Raw genomic sequence first — 17,537 nt, forward strand, 5'->3', positions numbered from 1 at the left:
AGGGAGTTTTTGATACATATTAGCTCCTTTCCCTTCTCCCTACTCTGCAGCATTGTTGAGAATGCATTTGCTAGACAACACTTCTCCTTCCCCTCAGCCCCACCCCCAACAGAAGTGTGTGGTATTTGGTGCTGGGATAGGGAGGGCCCAATCAAGAAAAACACCAGTCTTCAGACCTACCCTGTTCTCTCTATTAAGGCTCCCAGGGGTCCTAACCTTCTCCTGAATCTCTACTAATTTGACTTCTGGAATTCAGTTCACTTCAAGAATGTTGCCAGGATATTCAGCCATCTACAAGAACTCAAGTCCCAGTTACCATTATATGCAGCCCATTCCAGTGGTTTTCCTTCTTCATCCTAAACCTCTTTCCTTGGCTCTCTACTGCATGACTTCTTCATCAAGAAGCTGCTCTAGTTGATGCTGAAATGGGGGATGAGCTGGGGAGATTTGATTGAGTTATTTTGGAATTCCTCTGACTTGCTCTTTGGTAGCGGTTCTCCCAAAGGCCAACAGTTATGAGGGAGGCCTTGGTAGCCAGAATAGGACATGGCATTTTCCTGCTGCTGAACTGGTAGAGAAGGAATTGGCCTTTTACCCATGACTGGCAGCTGTAGAGAAAAACAGAACACCTGATCTAGTAGTAGGTAAGACTTGGCTTGTTTCCCTGGTCCCACTTGAAGTTACTGCCTTACAAGGTACTTTCTTCTTGCAATAATCGGGGAGGGGGGGTGAGAACACTGCCTTCATTTTTTTCCCTTATTGGTAAAATGAGAGTGTTGGTATAGATGATCCCTAAGGTCCCTTTTAGTTCTAATACATCGTGTTTCTATTCCAAACTATGTAGTAGTTTTGTCTCTAATGTCTGACACACATAATGTTTACATTGGAAATTATTCCAGTATGTGAGCTTGATATATATGTGGAAACGTATAGCCCTACTGGTCGAGCCTGGATATTCTCATTTCAGAATGCACGTTTGGATTGTAGCTGGAAAACTTTGTACTGCCAATGTCTTACTGCAAGTTTTTGCTATTAAAAGCAGTAGTACTGTGTACCCTGAGGATGAAACAAGCTAAGTAAGCCTGAGTTAGTCTTTAAAGAAGGATGAGCATGTATCAGTGAAAACTGTGGTGAATGACTTGAAGATGTGTATTTTCACTTTCTCATGGGGTCAAATTGGACTGAAATAACGCTGTGCTAATGTGATTCTGAGTTCTGTTGCTCTCTCTGAATTGATCACTCCTTCTTTTGCAGGAGCTATTGTGACAATCTTGGTTACCATCCATTAAGTGCTGCTGACTTTGGAAAGATCATGAAAAATGTCTTTCCAAACATGAAGGCACGTCGTCTGGGCACAAGAGGCAAATCTAAATATCCTTTACCAGAATGGTTTTTAGTAATCTCTTTAAGCTCTCACTTATTGCAGAACGTCTGCTGCTTTAGTTCAACTAGCAACTATATTTAGAAATAAATTTAAATCAACAAATATAAACGACTCAAAAGTACTTAGAATAATTGTAAATTGTATTTTCCCAGCTGTTTATCACACTGCAAGAGAAATAACAAATAGTGGTTATCAGGATTGTGATAGGTTTCACCTTACTCTGTCACTATAATGTGTTCTTAATGGTCAGATCTTCTTTTCCTTAACTATAGAATTACTAAGGCACGCCACAGTACAGCAGTTGTAAATTATATCAGTGAAAGTGGAGAAAGATGTTAGTTTCTCATCTTTCCTTCCTCTAATTTAGAAACAGGGATCTCCTTGGCAATATATACAACATTCAAAAAAATTTTTTGTGGAACTTGTGCTGTAAGATTAGTGTTCTCTTTGTATTTTCACCCAACCCTTTAAAGGCTGTATTAAAATTAAAGCCAGGGCATAGAAAAGGCCCCTCTCATGATAGAGAAATACTTAGGAGCAAACAGAAGTAAGGAAATTAAAATTAAGAGTTTACTAAAGTTCTTCCTACCGTTGGAAGAAGATTGTAACATGGAGGGTCTCTGTATCATATTATAAATACATCATTTCTCTCTGCTTAGCTTTTGGCCTTTTTCAAAACATAAAACTCTGCTGTGGGGGAGATGTAAAGGGGAAGGGAGAGGCTGCTTTTCTAAAACGGCTCCAGGTGTTCTTTAACCAGTTGTTGCACGACCGAGTCTTGTTTCCTGAGTACAAACAAAAATGTCTTCGTGTGTCTTTGGCATGTTACAGGTGATAATCCTTTACGTTTCAGTGGAAAAAAAGAAGTGAAAAGGTTAAAGCTCTTGTGACACTCTTAAGAGTTGTTTTTGTCCCAGCGCCCTGGGCTAAAGTTTCCCTTCTCTCTGCCAGGTTTCCATCTGGATATTCCTTTCCTTCTGACCTGTTTGTTACTGGTGGCTGGCACAGCTTATTAGGAACATTTATTCATAAAATTTATAACAGATGAAAATCATTTTGTTCCATTTAAGCCAGTAACATTCTACAAGGACTGTTTCAGTTTCAAAAGAGTAAAGGTGTCCTAAGTTTCTAATATTAAGTTTTCTTTTACTGAAGAACTCAGAAAGTAGATGGTATCTCAGGCTGATTTTATTCTCATTTCATATATGGTTACTTTTCAAGTGCTAACTATATAAACAGTTCATTTAATTTCGAGTACTTTAGACCTTAACTATTTATTACGTATTGCTACAGTGGACTAAGAAAAAAAGCTTTTGTTCATATGCCAACACTACCCAATCTTGATTTTCACAAAACTGGGGATGGGGTAAGAATTTCTGCCTTTTCTTTTTGATAAGTAGAATTGTACCTTATTATCAACATTGAAACGATTCTGCATAGTCTCATTTGGATAAAACCAGGGACTAGGAACTGTCTTTTACTAAATAAATGAGCCAAAAAATTCAACAGTGGCTGGTAACTGTTAGCATATATGACTTATATCACCGTGGTTCATGAAATTAAGGAGAAAAAAGATGGATCTAAAGTTCCTGATTTGTAGATATATCTATGGTATATATTGTCAAGAGGAAAATTTAAGTTGTAGAATAATGTGTAGAACGAATGTTTTCAGAAGAGAAAATACGGCTTATGGCATAGTTTGTTTTCTTGATGTTAGGAAAGGCTTTTTAAAAAATTCAAAAGATCTGTTAGTTTCCATATATGTTTAAATGTTATATTCACAACACTGCTGGTGGCCGTGCACCAGTGGGTATAGGCATAGGCCTCATATTTGCAGGTCTCTACTTTTATGCCTGCCAGTACCAGTCACTTAGTACTACTTTGACTCAATAGTTTTATATTGTATCTTCTTATTAAGAACATGTATCTTAAGTGTGCTTCAATTTAATTTCTCTGAACTTTCTTTTAAACGTTTTTTTTCCTTTTTCCTTTGTTTAGTTGGAAGGAGCTGAACCTTCTGGGCAGCTTCAAAATATTGATGAGGAAGTTATCACTTCTGCTTGCCGTCTTGTGTGTGAATGGGCCCAGAAAGTGTTAAGCCAGCCATTTGACACGGTCTTGGAATTAGCCCGCTTCCTTGTAAAAAGTCACTATATAGGCACCAAGTCGATGGCAGCTCTAACTGTAATGGCCGCAGCACCACCAGGTACAAAATTATTAAGAAGCTAAAACTGACAGGGTGTTAACTATATTTAGAGTTGGTAATAAAAAGAAGAGCTTAGCCAAAAACCTCCTTTGTCTTTTTAGTATTTGTATGCATTCACTCTTACTTCCCTTAATACTAAATTCAGATGGGCTTGTTGAGCTAACAAAAATAATAATAGTTCTTTCATGATAAACTTTGTATGTTGCTCTGCTTAAGTATGAAGCTTTTATGATTTCCTAGTTGGTATTTCATTAATTTTTCCATTGCTGTTTTAAAGTTTAAAGAATATGTGTATGTGTACTTTTAAGTATATATGTGTTTCTAAATTAATGAATTAAATATTACAAGTAAAAAGTAAGATTAAGTTTTTTAATTACTTGCTAAGACTCCTATCCCCAAAACTAATACTTATAAATGAAATGATCTTTGGACAATGTGAAAGGTACCTTAGTCTCACAAAAAATAAACCATGTGAAGCATTACTATGAAGTAGCAAGAGTGATTTTTTAATATGCATTCAATGAGTATTTTTATTCAGATAGGAACTTAAGAATTAACAGTATTAGGGCTTCCCTGGTGGCGCAGTGGTTGAGAGTCCGCCTGCCGATGCAGGGGACACGGGTTCGTGCCCCGATCCCGGAAGATCCCACATGCCGCGGAGCGGCTGGGCCCGCGAGCCATGGCCGCGGAGCCTGTGTGTCCGGAGCCTGTGCTCCGCAACGGGAGAGGCCACAGCAGTGAGAGGCCCGCGTACAGCAAAAAAAAAAAAAAAAAAAAAAAGAATTAACAGTATTAGGACAGACAGTATCGTTGGAATAATAACTCCCTCCTAAATTAATAGCTGTGTAAAGTATCTATTTTAATGAAATTTTTTAAATGTCTTATTTCAGTCACACTTTATAAACCTAAAAAAGAGTGAATACATTTTGTTATTACTCTAGGAAATTATAACTTCTATAAAAAATTTATTAATATGAAACAGTAGATTTATCACAGCCAGAACTATAATTATAATTATACTCTTAAATAACTTTACTTTTCTATCTTAACTTCATTATTTTAATAAGGAATCCTTTTTCTCTGTTTAAATTTAAAAGCTTTAAGCATTTGCAGTATGTGTGTGAGAGAGATTGTTCTGTTCTCTCATTTTATTGTCAATTGAGGACCATAAATATCAGCAAAATAGCCTTTTACAAGAGCCTCATCATAATTTTTCCTGTCTCGATATAAAATGGATGGCTCTAATCTGTACACTTATGTAGTTACACAGGGGCAGGAGAGTGCTTAGTCAGCCTTATCTAGCTAGATAGCTCACATCTGTTACCTCATTTATTCTCCCAGTGGTCCTGTAAGATAGGAGATATTTATTCCCATTTTACAGATCGGGAAACAGATTTAGGGAGGTTAAGTAATTTGTCCATAGTCAGATAAGTAGTGGAATTAGCCAGAATTTGAATCCTGATTTGTCCTTCTCCAAAACCCAGGTTACTCCTTTACACCAGACTGTCTTCCTAGCTTCTGGCAAAATGAGGTTCTAAAAGATATGGGCCCTTCAACTTTCTGCGTTCTCTTTCTCCTACCCCTACTGACACCCAGAAGAGTACTTTCACAAGTTGAGGACTTAGGAGGTATCATGGGGTAAAGAAACAGAGACATCTCTATCTTCTTATTTCCCACATTATTCACATAGTCTCACTGAAAGAAGTGTTGAATGAATGGATTTTTAAGGCATATGTGTGAAGAAAGGTATATTTTTTAAACTAAAATACTAAAAATCACATATATAAGTAGGCATTTTCACTTTTTGAAAGTAGCTTGGGAGGCTGTTTTTTAACATCTTCTGAAATTTCGTTCTCAGCCATTGCCACTTTGTTTTTTTTAAATTTATTTTTGGCTGCAGTGGGTCTTTACTGCTGCATGCGGGCTTTCTCTAGTTGCAGCAAGCGGGGGCTACTCTTCATTGTGGTGCGGTGGCTTCTCTTGTTGTGGAGCGTGGGCTCTAGGTGCACGGGCTTCAGTAGCTGTGGCCCCTGGGCTCAGCAGTTGCCGCTCGCGGGCTCTAGAGCTCAGGCTCAGTAGTTGTAGCACATGGCTTAGCTGCTCCGCAGCATGTGAGATCTTCCTGGACCAGGGCTCGAACCCGTGTCCCCTGCATTGGCAGGGAGATTCCTAACCACTGCACCACCAGGGAAGCCCCATTGCCACTTTAAAAAATATCTTTGGTAGTGATGAATCTTCATCCTTTGAAGGTGCATTTGCTTTTTTGTAAGTATCGTCTCCATATTAAGAACAGGTTGTATTACAGATGTCCTTTGTAAGCAGCTGCTTGGAACTCATACCTGTCCAGAAACCCTAGCAGGAGGCATGAGACAGCGAGCTTGAGCAGTTGGCAGAGGCTCTCGGGTGCAGGTGCTGAGCAGCCAGAGCCGAGGCTGCGGACCGGATGGGAGCAGTGCAATTCGAGTTGGATTTGAGGAGAAAGAATAGTACTTAGGTGATAAAAGGGGGGTCAGAACATGTGGGATTGTTGAGCAGTGAGTGTGTGGGTTAGAGTTTACAGTCACTTTCCCTCCTTCCCGTCTCCCACTCCCGAAGCTGTTGCTGTTAACAAGATGAAAAGCAGAAACGGCTGGGGTCGGGAAGGGAAGGTCAGGATGTGCCAGCAGGACAGGGGTGTCCTCCCTTTGCCTCTCTCCACTGTTTCTACTGACCCCTGCTCACTTTCTAATGATCTTAATGCCACTCCCTAAATGTGAAATGAGCTTTTGAAAAATTAGTCGTATTACATAATCAAGTTTTCTTAAAATTTATCCCTTGCTTATTTTATCATTCCTTTTTCTCAGTGTTGATCTTACTACTACTTTAAAAAGCTTTTTCAGTGACCCTTTTTTAGAATATCTTAACCTCAGTCTTATTAAGAAACTCTGCTTAATTTCTCCTAGGTCATACTGGAATAATTAATTAATTAATTAAAGCAGTTAAAATTGTATTACCTATTTTCGTGAAATTCATGTAGAATTAAAGACTTCTTTTCCCCATACAATTTTTTTCTAAGATATGGATAGTTTCAGCAAATATTTATTGAGTGCCCCTTGTGGACTGAATATTAAAATCATGAAAATGCATGAATTTCTTAATTAGAGAAGGGTGAAGGAAGATTTTTCTGACATCTGATAAAATGTAAAACATGTTATCTTGGCATTTATCTTAGCTTTTGCACATTAGTGACATAGCTACTACTCTTTTCAAAATCTTCATCTATTATTGCAGATATAACTACAGCTGTCATCTAAGTTGAACCATATTTTAAGGTGTCAGTTAAAACCATATTGACAAATGTTTATAAACTGGAAGTGTAATATTTATGCTTTATAAAGAAATTGTGAGTTAAAATTTGCTGGGTTTGGTTGCTTTGTCCAGTAAATGGCTACATAGTCTTAGAAACTGAGTTGTAACTGCTTTCTATAAAGAGTATTTTAGCTTTACTTTCTGTTTATTTTCAGGAATTAAAGGAATTACCCAGCCTTCTGCTTTTATACCTACAGCTGAAAGTAATTCCTTTCAGCCCCAAGTGAAGACTCTGCCATCTCCTATTGACGCTAAACAGCAGTTGCAACGGAAAATCCAGAAGAAGCAACAAGAACAGAAACTACAATCCCCTTTGCCAGGAGAATCCTCAGCAAAAAAATCAGAAGGCGCTACAACCAATGGAGTGACTAGTCTTTCTAATGGAAATCCTGCAATCCTCTCTCCTCAGCCTATCGGTATCGTTGTGGCAGCTGTCCCTAGTCCCATTCCGGTAATATCATTAAATAGCATTTGACCTTACTGGGGTTGTGGGAAGTCAGTTGTTTAGTTTAAAGTGGCACAGAAGGAGGCAAGTATAGGTGTAAATACAGTTATAAAATGATTTTGTGACCACACACGATTTCACTTCAGTCGGTTGTCTTTTATTCAGGATATACGTTGTTGATTACAGCGTGAGCTATAAAAGGAACAGAAGTGAAATTACAAGACATACAAGTTTGCACATAACTGGTCAGAGCTTTATGTAAGAGATGAGTCATTTTCAGAGTTGTTTCATCTCTAGCTAAGCAAAGGTGACACAATTGCAAACTTTTTTTGGTTTATATTTTTTTCCTTTTTAACATTCAGATGGAGCAAAATTGTAATATGTGTTGGTAATACATTAACATAGACTTGTCTCAATGGCTTGCTGGACATGGGACCTTGGGCAAATCTCTAAGCTACTCTGAGTCTCTTATCAACAAATAGAGGTTATGGTCTACTCCTTGCCTGTCTCACACAACTGAGTTTATGATGAAGAGGCTTTTAAAATGAGAGTGCATGGGCTTCCCTAGTGGCGCCACGGTTAAGAACCCGCCCGCCAATGCAGGGGACACGGGTTCAAGCCCTGGTCCAGGAAGATCCCACATGCCACGGAGCAACTAAGCCCGTGCACCACAACTACTGAGCCTATGCTCTAGAGCCCATGAGCCACAACTGTTGAGCCCGCATGCCACACCTACTGAAGCCCGTGCTCCTAGAGCCCATGCTGAACAACAAGAGAAGCCACCAACCACAGTGAGAAGCCCGTGCAAAATGAGAAGCCCGTGCACCACAACGAAGAGTAGGCCCCGCTCGCCGCAACTAGAGAAAAGCCCACACGCAGCAACAAAGAGCCAGAGCAGCCAAAAATTAATTAATTAATAAATAAATAATTGTTTTTAATGTTTAAAAATAAATAAATAAAAATAAAATGAGAGTGCATCATGCTAAAGCAAGATGGTATTTTATGTTGTTATTTATGATGTTATTAGGGAAATATAGTATCTTGTGGTTTTTCCTGTTCTTATCATTATCCTTATCATCATCATCATCATCATGTTATTGAAACATGGAATACCTGGGAACCATACTCTTGCACTGTTCATTGTAGAGAAAACTGAGGAAGGCAGCAGTTTTATCTGAGACCTTATCCACAGTGGTTTATTAGTAATGCCCAAGGGAGATCCATTTATAAGACAGTCTCCCTGGTGAGTGAGTCATCTTGCCACAGACTCCAGTTAGATACCTTTATAGTCGCATGTTTCTTCAGGATTTTATTTCTGCTCCCTATAACCTCCTTAAAATTCATTGTTTTAGCAAGTATTCATCACAAATGTGAAGTTTTTCATTGAAGTCTTAATACTCTTCTTACATATCATTGTATTTGGTAACTATATTACACTATGTTGCATTTATTATAGTATTTTCTTGTCTGGTCCTATCAAATCTGGTCTAAAAACTCTTGTCTAACATACAAACTGTCTTTTTTTTTCTTTTTAGCATTACATGTATCAAATGCCTTAATACTAATGAATATATGAATTGCTATTTATATTCTAGACTTGTTACCTCTGATATTTTTGTTTTCCACCTTTTTAACAGGTCCAACGGACCAGGCAACTGGTAACTTCACCAAGTCCAATGAGTTCTTCTGATGGCAAAGTTCTTCCCCTCAATGTACAGGTGGTCACTCAGCACATGCAGTCTGTGAAGCAGGCACCAAAGACTCCTCAGCACGTCCCAGCCAGTCCTGGGGGGGATCGCTCTGCCCGTCACCGCTACCCTCAGATCTTACCCAAACCAGCCAACACCAGTGCCCTCACCATCCGCTCTCCAACCACTGTCCTCTTTACTAGTAGTCCCATCAAAACCGCTGTTGTACCCACGTCACACGTGAGTTCTCTAAATGTGGTGAAAATGACAGCAATATCGCTCACACCCAGCAACAGTAGTGCCCCTCTGAAACACTCTGCCTCAGTAAACAGTGCTGCAGGAACAACTGACGAATCAAGGACCATTCCACAGATCAAGAATGGTTCTGTTGTTTCACTTCAGTCTCCTGGATCCAGGACCAGCAGCACCGGGGGACCATCTGCTGTGGAAGTCAAAATGGAACCTGAGATGTCATCAGATGAGCATCCTGTACAGTGCCAAGAGAACTCTGATGGGGCTGACGTGCCCAAAACAACACCTAGTGCCCTCTCGGGGCAGAAAAGTAATACAGAGGGAGTAGTGCAAAAACCTTCCAATGAAGGTGTTAATGAAATAAAAGCAACTAAGGTCTGTGACCAGAGGACCAAATGTAAAAATCGCTGTAATGAAATTCTGCCAGGCACTTCAACAGGCAATAATCAAAGCACTATCACTCTCTCAGTTGCCACTCAGAACTTAACTTTCACCAGCACCAGCTCACCATCTAATGGTGACTCAATAAATAAAGACCCTAAATTATGCACTAAAAGTCCAAGAAAGCGGCTGTCTTCTGCATTGCAAGAGTCCCAGGTGCCTCCTGTAAAGAAACCAATTGTGGAACAGCTTTCTGCAGTTATCTCGGAAGGTCAGAAACCAGGCAGTGTTAAGAAGGACCAAAAGGTTCCACATTCAGGGAAAACAGAAAGTTCAGCAGCAGGTTCTCAGATTCCTAGCAAGGTATCAACAAATGTTAACTCGCACGTAGTGGCAAGTCAACCCGTGAATTCCTCTGCTCTTGTTACCAGTGATTTAGCTTCAGAACAGCAAACCACGCCATCATCATCTCCAGATATAAAAGTAAAGCTTGAAGGCAGTGTCTTTCTCTTGGACAGTGATTCAAAATCGCATGGCAGCTTTAATCCAAATGAATGGCAACAGGTCACTAAGGATTCTGAGTTTCTATCTGCCGGCTGTGAACAACAGCAAGGTATCAGTGTCATGACAGTTCCTGAGCACTCTGATATCAATGACTTAGAGAAGTCTGTTTGGGAATTAGAAGGAATGCCACAGGGCACGTATTCCCAGCAACTACACAGCCAGATGCAAGAATCTTCTCTGAGTCAAATGCAAGCACAGTCTTCAGATCAGTTACCTCTACAGTCCGAACTGAAGGAGTTCGAGCCTTCTGTTTCCCAAGCAAATGAAAGCTACTTTCCTTTCGATGAGGAGCTTACCCAGGACAGTATTGTAGAGGAGCTGGTACTCATGGAACAGCAGATGTCAATGAACAATTCCCATGCTTACGGTAACTGTTTGGGAATGACCCTTCAGAGTCAGTCTGTAACTCCAGGCGCTCCAGCGTCATCTCACGCCCCCAGCACCCACTTCTACCACCCCATCCGTAGCAATGGCACCCCGATCCCCACCCCAACCCCAACCCCCACCCCAACCCCAACCCCCACCCCCACCCCCACCCCCACATCTGAAGTGGTTGCTGGGTCTCAGAGCCTGTCACGGGAGAGCCCTTGCTCCAGGTTGGCCCAGACCACGCCCGTGGATAGTGCTTTAGGAAGTAGCCGACACACACCCATCGGTACTCCCCATTCTAACTGCAGCAGCAGTGTCCCTCCCAGCCCCGTGGAATGCAGGAATCCATTTGCATTTACCCCAATAAGCTCCAGTATGGCATATCACGACGCCAGCATTGTCTCAAGTAGTCCTGTGAAACCGATGCAGAGACCCATGGCCACACACCCCGACAAAACCAAGCTTGAATGGATGAATAATGGGTATAGTGGGGTCGGTAATTCATCCGTTTCTGGCCATGGCATTCTCCCAAGCTATCAGGAACTAGTGGAAGACCGTTTCAGGAAACCTCATGCTTTTGCTGTGCCTGGACAGTCTTACCAGTCTCAATCCAGACATCATGACACTCATTTTGGTCGTCTGACTCCTGTCTCTCCTGTGCAGCATCAAGGTGCCACTGTAAGTAACACCAACAAACAGGAGGGCTTTGCGGTCCCTGCCCCTCTTGATAATAAAGGAACTAATTCTTCGGCCAGCAGCAACTTCCGGTGCCGAAGCGTGAGCCCTGCTGTTCATCGCCAACGTAATCTTAGTGGAAGCACCCTCTACCCAGTATCTAATATCCCCCGATCTAATGTGACCCCCTTTGGAAGTCCAGTAACCCCTGAAGTTCATGTTTTCACAAACGTTCACACGGATGCATGTGCCAACAACATAGCTCAAAGAAGTCAGTCGGTTCCATTGACAGTCATGATGCAAACAGCCTTCCCAAATGCTCTTCAGAAGCAAACAAACAGTAAAAAAATAACCAATGTTTTGTTGAGTAAACTTGATTCTGACAATGATGATGCAGTGAGAGGTTTGGGCATGAACAACCTGCCCTCCAATTATACAGCCCGGATGAATCTCACTCAGATTTTGGAAACTTCCACTGTCTTTCCTAGTGCCAATCCGCAGAATATGATCGATTCCAGCACTTCTATTTATGAATTCCAAGCACCATCTTACCTCACCAAGAGTAATAGCACCGATCAGATCAGTTTTTCTCCTGGCGATAATCAAGCACAATCAGAAATTGGAGAGCAACAATTAGATTTCAGTAGCACTGTTAAAGACCTGTTGAGTGGAGACAGCTTGCAAACCAACCAGCAGCTGGTAGGTCAGGTAGCATCTGATCTCACTAATCCTGCGTCTGATTTTTCTAGCGACATCAGGTTGTCTTCTGAGCTCTCAGGCAGCATCAATGATTTGAACGCTTTAGATCCAAATCTACTGTTTGATCCAGGTCGTCAGCAGGGACAAGATGATGAAGCTACACTGGAAGAATTAAAGAATGACCCATTATTTCAACAAATTTGCAGTGAATCCATGAGCTCTATGACTTCATCAGGTTTTGAATGGATAGAAAGCAAGGACCACCCTACTGTTGAAATGTTGGGTTAAATTGTATTTTATAATATGTAGCACACTGTATCAAAAGACATATGTATTGTATTTGTCTTAATGGAAGTGCCTCCCGCAGCAGAAACACTTACTATTAATTGTGACATTTTAAGAGTTTGCTGCAGAAGCGGTTTCTTCTTCAGTAGGAAATGGTTAGACTCGCCTCAGCTCTTAACAAGTTTCTGAAGAGAGTAGGCTGTAGAAAAACAAATATTAGGTTTTCAATTTTATAACGTTCCCCATTTAATCATTATTTGCTAGTAAACAAAAGAATAACCAGCTTTTACGAGAGCAGTCTAGATCTTTATTTTGTATAAGTTTATTTTAATTCATTGGTTGATCTGCACAGATTTTAGAGGAAACCATTGATTTTAGGTATAGGATATTTTTGTTGTTGGCATTATCATTTAGATATGAAATCATAGTTAAAGTAAACTGTAGACAAGAAGGTCTTCCTTGAAACAGGGATAATATTCAGGTTATTATAAGTATTTAGGCTTGAAGCATAGAGCTACTGTAGAATGAAAAAAAATCTCTGTAGGACTTTCTGGGACTTCAGTACCATTTGCACCTGCAACGAAGGGCTTAAATAGGAGAAAATAATGGAAAATTAAATATTAATGTAAGGAAAGCAAAAGCTGCGCTAAAATATTTAAAAGGAAAAACTAGTAGCCATTTATCTTTGTGACCTTGCATTAATCTTTTTTTAAAATGTTGATTTTAACATGGAGCTAAGACAGAGACATGCCCGCACGTGCACACACACACAGACAAGTAAGTAATTCCAAACATTGTAATTTAATAGAATAAATACAAGCATGTTAGAAGAATATTTTATGTTTTATTATTTGGTAGTTGAGATAGGGGAATTTAGAAGGAAACTAAAAGCATTTTCTTAGTTTCATCACAGTATGTCTGCATGCACATATTAAAATTCTACTTAAGATTTATTTTGAAGGGTTTTAATTATAAGTCCTCGATTTAGTGACTGACTCCTTCACTGCTCCTGAATATAGAAATGCAATTTGATCATGGGAATCCCTTTGAAAAACAGATAAGCAGGAGAGAACATAAAAAACTAAACAGAAAACATTTCACCACCTGAGGTCTGAAGTCACAAATCTTTATATCTCTGATAAAACAAAGGGGATATCAATAGTACTTGAAGAAGAGGAGCATTTTATAACATGCTTAATTTTTATTTATTGTGATAACCACAATTGCAAAAGAAGCACTCAGGATTTGTTTTAAAATGTTTCTCTCTGTGGCTCCCATTTTGTTTTGTGAATAATTATTTATGAATTTCATGCTGACACAAATCTTCTCACTAGTCGACAGCTCCATTTAAGTGAGCTTCAATATCAGTTTCAAATAGACTTAAAAATTGCCGTTAAGTTTTTAAAGCTAACATTAAACCATTGCTATGCTACCTTGAGCCTAGCTAAGCTTTCCTTTACCGTAAGCCAATCAAAAGACTACAATCCATGAATATTTAACAAATGTGATGAAGGGTTTAATTTAATAAGATTTCATTGTTCAATAAATTTGCAAAGTAGGGTATTAACATTTTGATAAATAAATGGTGCTAGGTTTGGCTCAGAGGTTTATATATTGATATGTCCTAGTTATTGGCATTTGTGTGTGTTTGCTGTTATCTTGATTTAATGATCTGTTAGATTTTTTTTCTTGATGCTAGTTATTTCTTCACTGTACATTGAGACACAGCACTACTGCACACCAAAGTATGCAATACCCAAAGGAAACTGTGTGATTTCTTTTAACAAATGATGGGAGCCTTTCTACATGAGATACTCTGAAAAGGAGATTTTGAGGCCATTCTAATCCCTTGTTTACATTATTAACTTCCTACTAATACAAAAATAATGGAAATCTTTTTTGATAAAAATATAAAGACTGGAGGATTTTTAACCCCCTGTACAGTATTGCAGCAAACACTTTAAATTTGGTTGAATTCGTCCAGCAAACTTTCTGGGGTTCATATATTGCACTAAATTTGTTGAACCTGTGGTAGGCACATCTCTTAGGATAAATGCAACCAATACAGTCCACAGATTAAACTTTTTAAATGTGTTTCATTATGAAAAGACAAAATGTCATCAAAGTGACAGATAAAATTGTCTTATGTAGCAATGTGCATTAATCTCAATGAGATATTTCTATTTCTTATTCTCTTACATGAGAATATTACAGCAGGAAAAATTAAGTTTAGTTTGCTTCACCATGTTAATACATGATCACAAAATGTGCATGAGTGTTATTGACTTATCTTGTACAGTACTAGGTATTCCTGTAACCACTTTTTTTTTTTCTTGGCTGTACTGAAACTGGTTCATTGTTAGCCAGACAAGCATAGTTATTCACAAGTTATTTGCTTTTTTATGTTTACTAATTCTGCTTAGTTATTGTTGAATATGTTCTTTTCTCAGATTATTTTCATTGTTTTGATGTTTTAAACATTTTGCATACTGTTTATCATGATAAGACTTCATGAAGTAAATAATTTTGCATATAATTGCAATAAGCACTGACTTTTGAACTGAAAAGAAGGAAAGTGTTTTTTTGTGCAGTGCATCAGAGGTTCATATAACAGTCTTGTACTATAATGTGTTTTACTACACCATAAATGACAAAAACAAGCCCTGTTTCATGTTTTCATTTAGTGCAAAAATTCAAGATTTCCCCAGTGTTTTGTTGTCTGTTGTACCTGCTGAAACTACGGTAGTTGAATATTGCAGTAGCATTTCAGTTCTCTTTTTTTATTGAAAGTGCTCAAAAATTGTTTTTTAAATGTTTTCAAAAACAATTAAAAACATTTTATATTAAACTGACTGGATCTTAAGGTGATTTATGGGATTCGTTTTATGTAGACAGCATGCCATTTTGTAAACAGACCTGAAGCATTTCTTCCTTTGATCTCATGAAAGTTGAGAAAATGGGAAAAAATCAGCATCAGGAAGAACAGTGCTGCTAATCTATTCTCTGCTATTAATCCAGGAGGCTACACAGATCTTATTTTGTTCATCAGAACTCTGCTACTCACTTAGAGTTTATTACCAATGAATGATACATAGCATAGAGCTTTATGTTGTCCAGAAAAAAAAAAAAAAAGGTCTTTCCTTTTGTTCACTGACATATACTGTTTGCTTTCAAATGTTAGTCTGTGTAGTACCTAGATACGGGTATTTGGGGAACTTTGAATAGAAAAATAACAGAAAATTTTAAAGCACAGCTATGTCCAAAAGCATTATAGGCATTTTGGTGAAGAACAGGCAAGCAGAACAGGAACCAATGGCTATAACGAACCAGTAAGAAGTTCTGGAGGAAAAAGTGTTATGTAGTACCTGAGGTGCTTTTGGCTGCAGGTAAGAGAAAACCTAACACTGACTTCAGCCATAAGGACATTTATTTTTAGCTTAATAAGAATTTTGGTGATAGGAGGTGCTCAGGTTCATTCAGTGACTCAGTGTTTTTTTGTGTTCCATCAGCTTCAGCATTGCTGTTCTGTGTCTATTGCCTCATGGTCACAAGATGACTACCACAGCTCCAAATATGGTATCTTCATACATCCCAAACAAGGTGGTAAGGGCAGCTCTCAGCCTTTTATCAGAGAGAAATATCTTTCCCGTACTCTCCCATTACTCCCTCCCACTCCACCCCCTACTTAATCTTGTTAGAAAAAAGAGGTCAAGGCCCACCATAAAACTAACTAGTTTAGATTCTTGATTCATCTTTTATAGCTAGGGGAGGGGCCCATTTCCAGGAGCATGTGATCATCCACTGAAAATGAGTTCCATAACCTAGAAAAGATACCAGGGACTTAAGATATTGTGCCCACCTTTGAGAGAGGCTCATAATCTTGTGAAGAACTGATTGCATGTTCTTTGATAAGTGCCAATTAGAAGTATATATGGCATGCTATCTAGAAGAAAAAAGGTGAGAGTTCACACTCTGAGGATCCATGAACTGGGCAAAAGAAGGTCATTAGTAAGGGCTACATTTAGAAGTAGCCTGTTAACTAGTGTAAACTGTTAACTTGTGTCTTGCCTCCCTCTCTGAGTTGAAAATCAGATATTATGGAATATCATAAGTGTAAATTGCCTCAGTACCTATTATTGCCATAGAAGACTGAAATTTTGATTCTTTTGAGTCTGTAGAGATTTATTTTGATATACATTGCTATCAATGAATTTTTAAATAATTAGAATTACAAATTTGTGGATGGGATCATTTATCAATAGCATATGATCTGGAATTTTTTAAAAATATGTATATGACCAGTCCTGGAGCTATAAGTTTAGAAGGGGAAAAGCAAAAAGGCAACAACTTTCAAGATAGGTTTTATTTCTTAGAACTACTTAATTTTAGAGGGAAGGGAAAATAATTTTATAAGTGAAATGTATCATGAGAATGGTATTACTACCATATATAGAATATTTCCTTGCACTAAACCCTGTATTAAATACTTCACATATATTCTGATTTTCTCATTGTAACAATTATGAAAGAATATCATTTTCAAGTGAGAAAATTTTAGCTCAGATATTAACTGGTAGGAGTAACAGCTAATAATAGGAAAAGCTGCAATTAACTTGGTTCCAAAGCCAAGTTCGCAACTATTATGCTGTACTTGAAGACACTTGTTCAAATCACCTACAGTAGTAGTTTGATTTGGTGGCTTCTTTGAAATTTTCATTCTGGCTTAAAATTTAAAATTAAATTTGATTTTCTTGGGAATTTTGTTTCTGTTTAACCTCTGATCCTTATATTTCTTATACTTCCTTTGCATTTTTGTTGCTTTTAGATTTTGCCCGTGTTTTGTAACTTTCCTCTAAATTATTTGCATTCCTTTCCCCTTCTCTCCCCCCTTGGAAATGCATGCCCTAATGTATTGGAAATCAAGGGAGAAGTAAGATTTAAATAGAAAATTTTGTTTTACGCACAGCTTTTCAAGCACGTCTTACAGGTATACCTAATTATATCTATTTTAAAACCACTTCTTAAATTTCATCAGGAAATAAAAACTAGGCAAAAAATGTTTTGTTGGACAAATGATAAAGTGCCTAAAATATGTCAGTGTCTGTGCCAGGAGTAAGAGAAGACATCTGCCATTTTAAAATTTTACAATATTATGAGGAAGATGCACAGTGAACAGGATTGCAGGATGCAGTGATGTCACTGTAGCAGAGACTGCTGTTTGCCACTAACACATTCTCCTAG

The 17,537-nt window shown here is 38.5% G+C and overlaps 1 protein-coding gene across 2 annotated transcripts in view; it reads left to right on the forward strand.

Annotated features, from left to right (window-relative positions):
- The window catches only part of RFX7 (regulatory factor X7), a 160,474-nt gene extending 145,389 nt beyond the window's left edge, over positions 1 to 15,085 (forward strand). For both annotated transcript variants that reach the window (XM_060097298.1, XM_060097297.1), the window contains exons 6-10: positions 1,255 to 1,371; positions 2,666 to 2,750; positions 3,383 to 3,590; positions 7,094 to 7,389; positions 9,021 to 15,085. In XM_060097298.1, coding sequence (XP_059953281.1) covers positions 1,255 to 1,371; positions 2,666 to 2,750; positions 3,383 to 3,590; positions 7,094 to 7,389; positions 9,021 to 12,299 — 3,985 coding nt within the window. In that variant the 3' untranslated portion in view covers positions 12,300 to 15,085. The remainder of the gene's footprint in view (positions 1 to 1,254; positions 1,372 to 2,665; positions 2,751 to 3,382; positions 3,591 to 7,093; positions 7,390 to 9,020) is intronic.
- Positions 15,086 to 17,537: the final 2,452 nt, after the last annotated feature.

This window comes from Mesoplodon densirostris, chromosome 4 (genome assembly GCF_025265405.1).
Source record: "Mesoplodon densirostris isolate mMesDen1 chromosome 4, mMesDen1 primary haplotype, whole genome shotgun sequence".
Classification (NCBI taxonomy): Eukaryota; Metazoa; Chordata; class Mammalia; order Artiodactyla; family Ziphiidae; genus Mesoplodon; species Mesoplodon densirostris.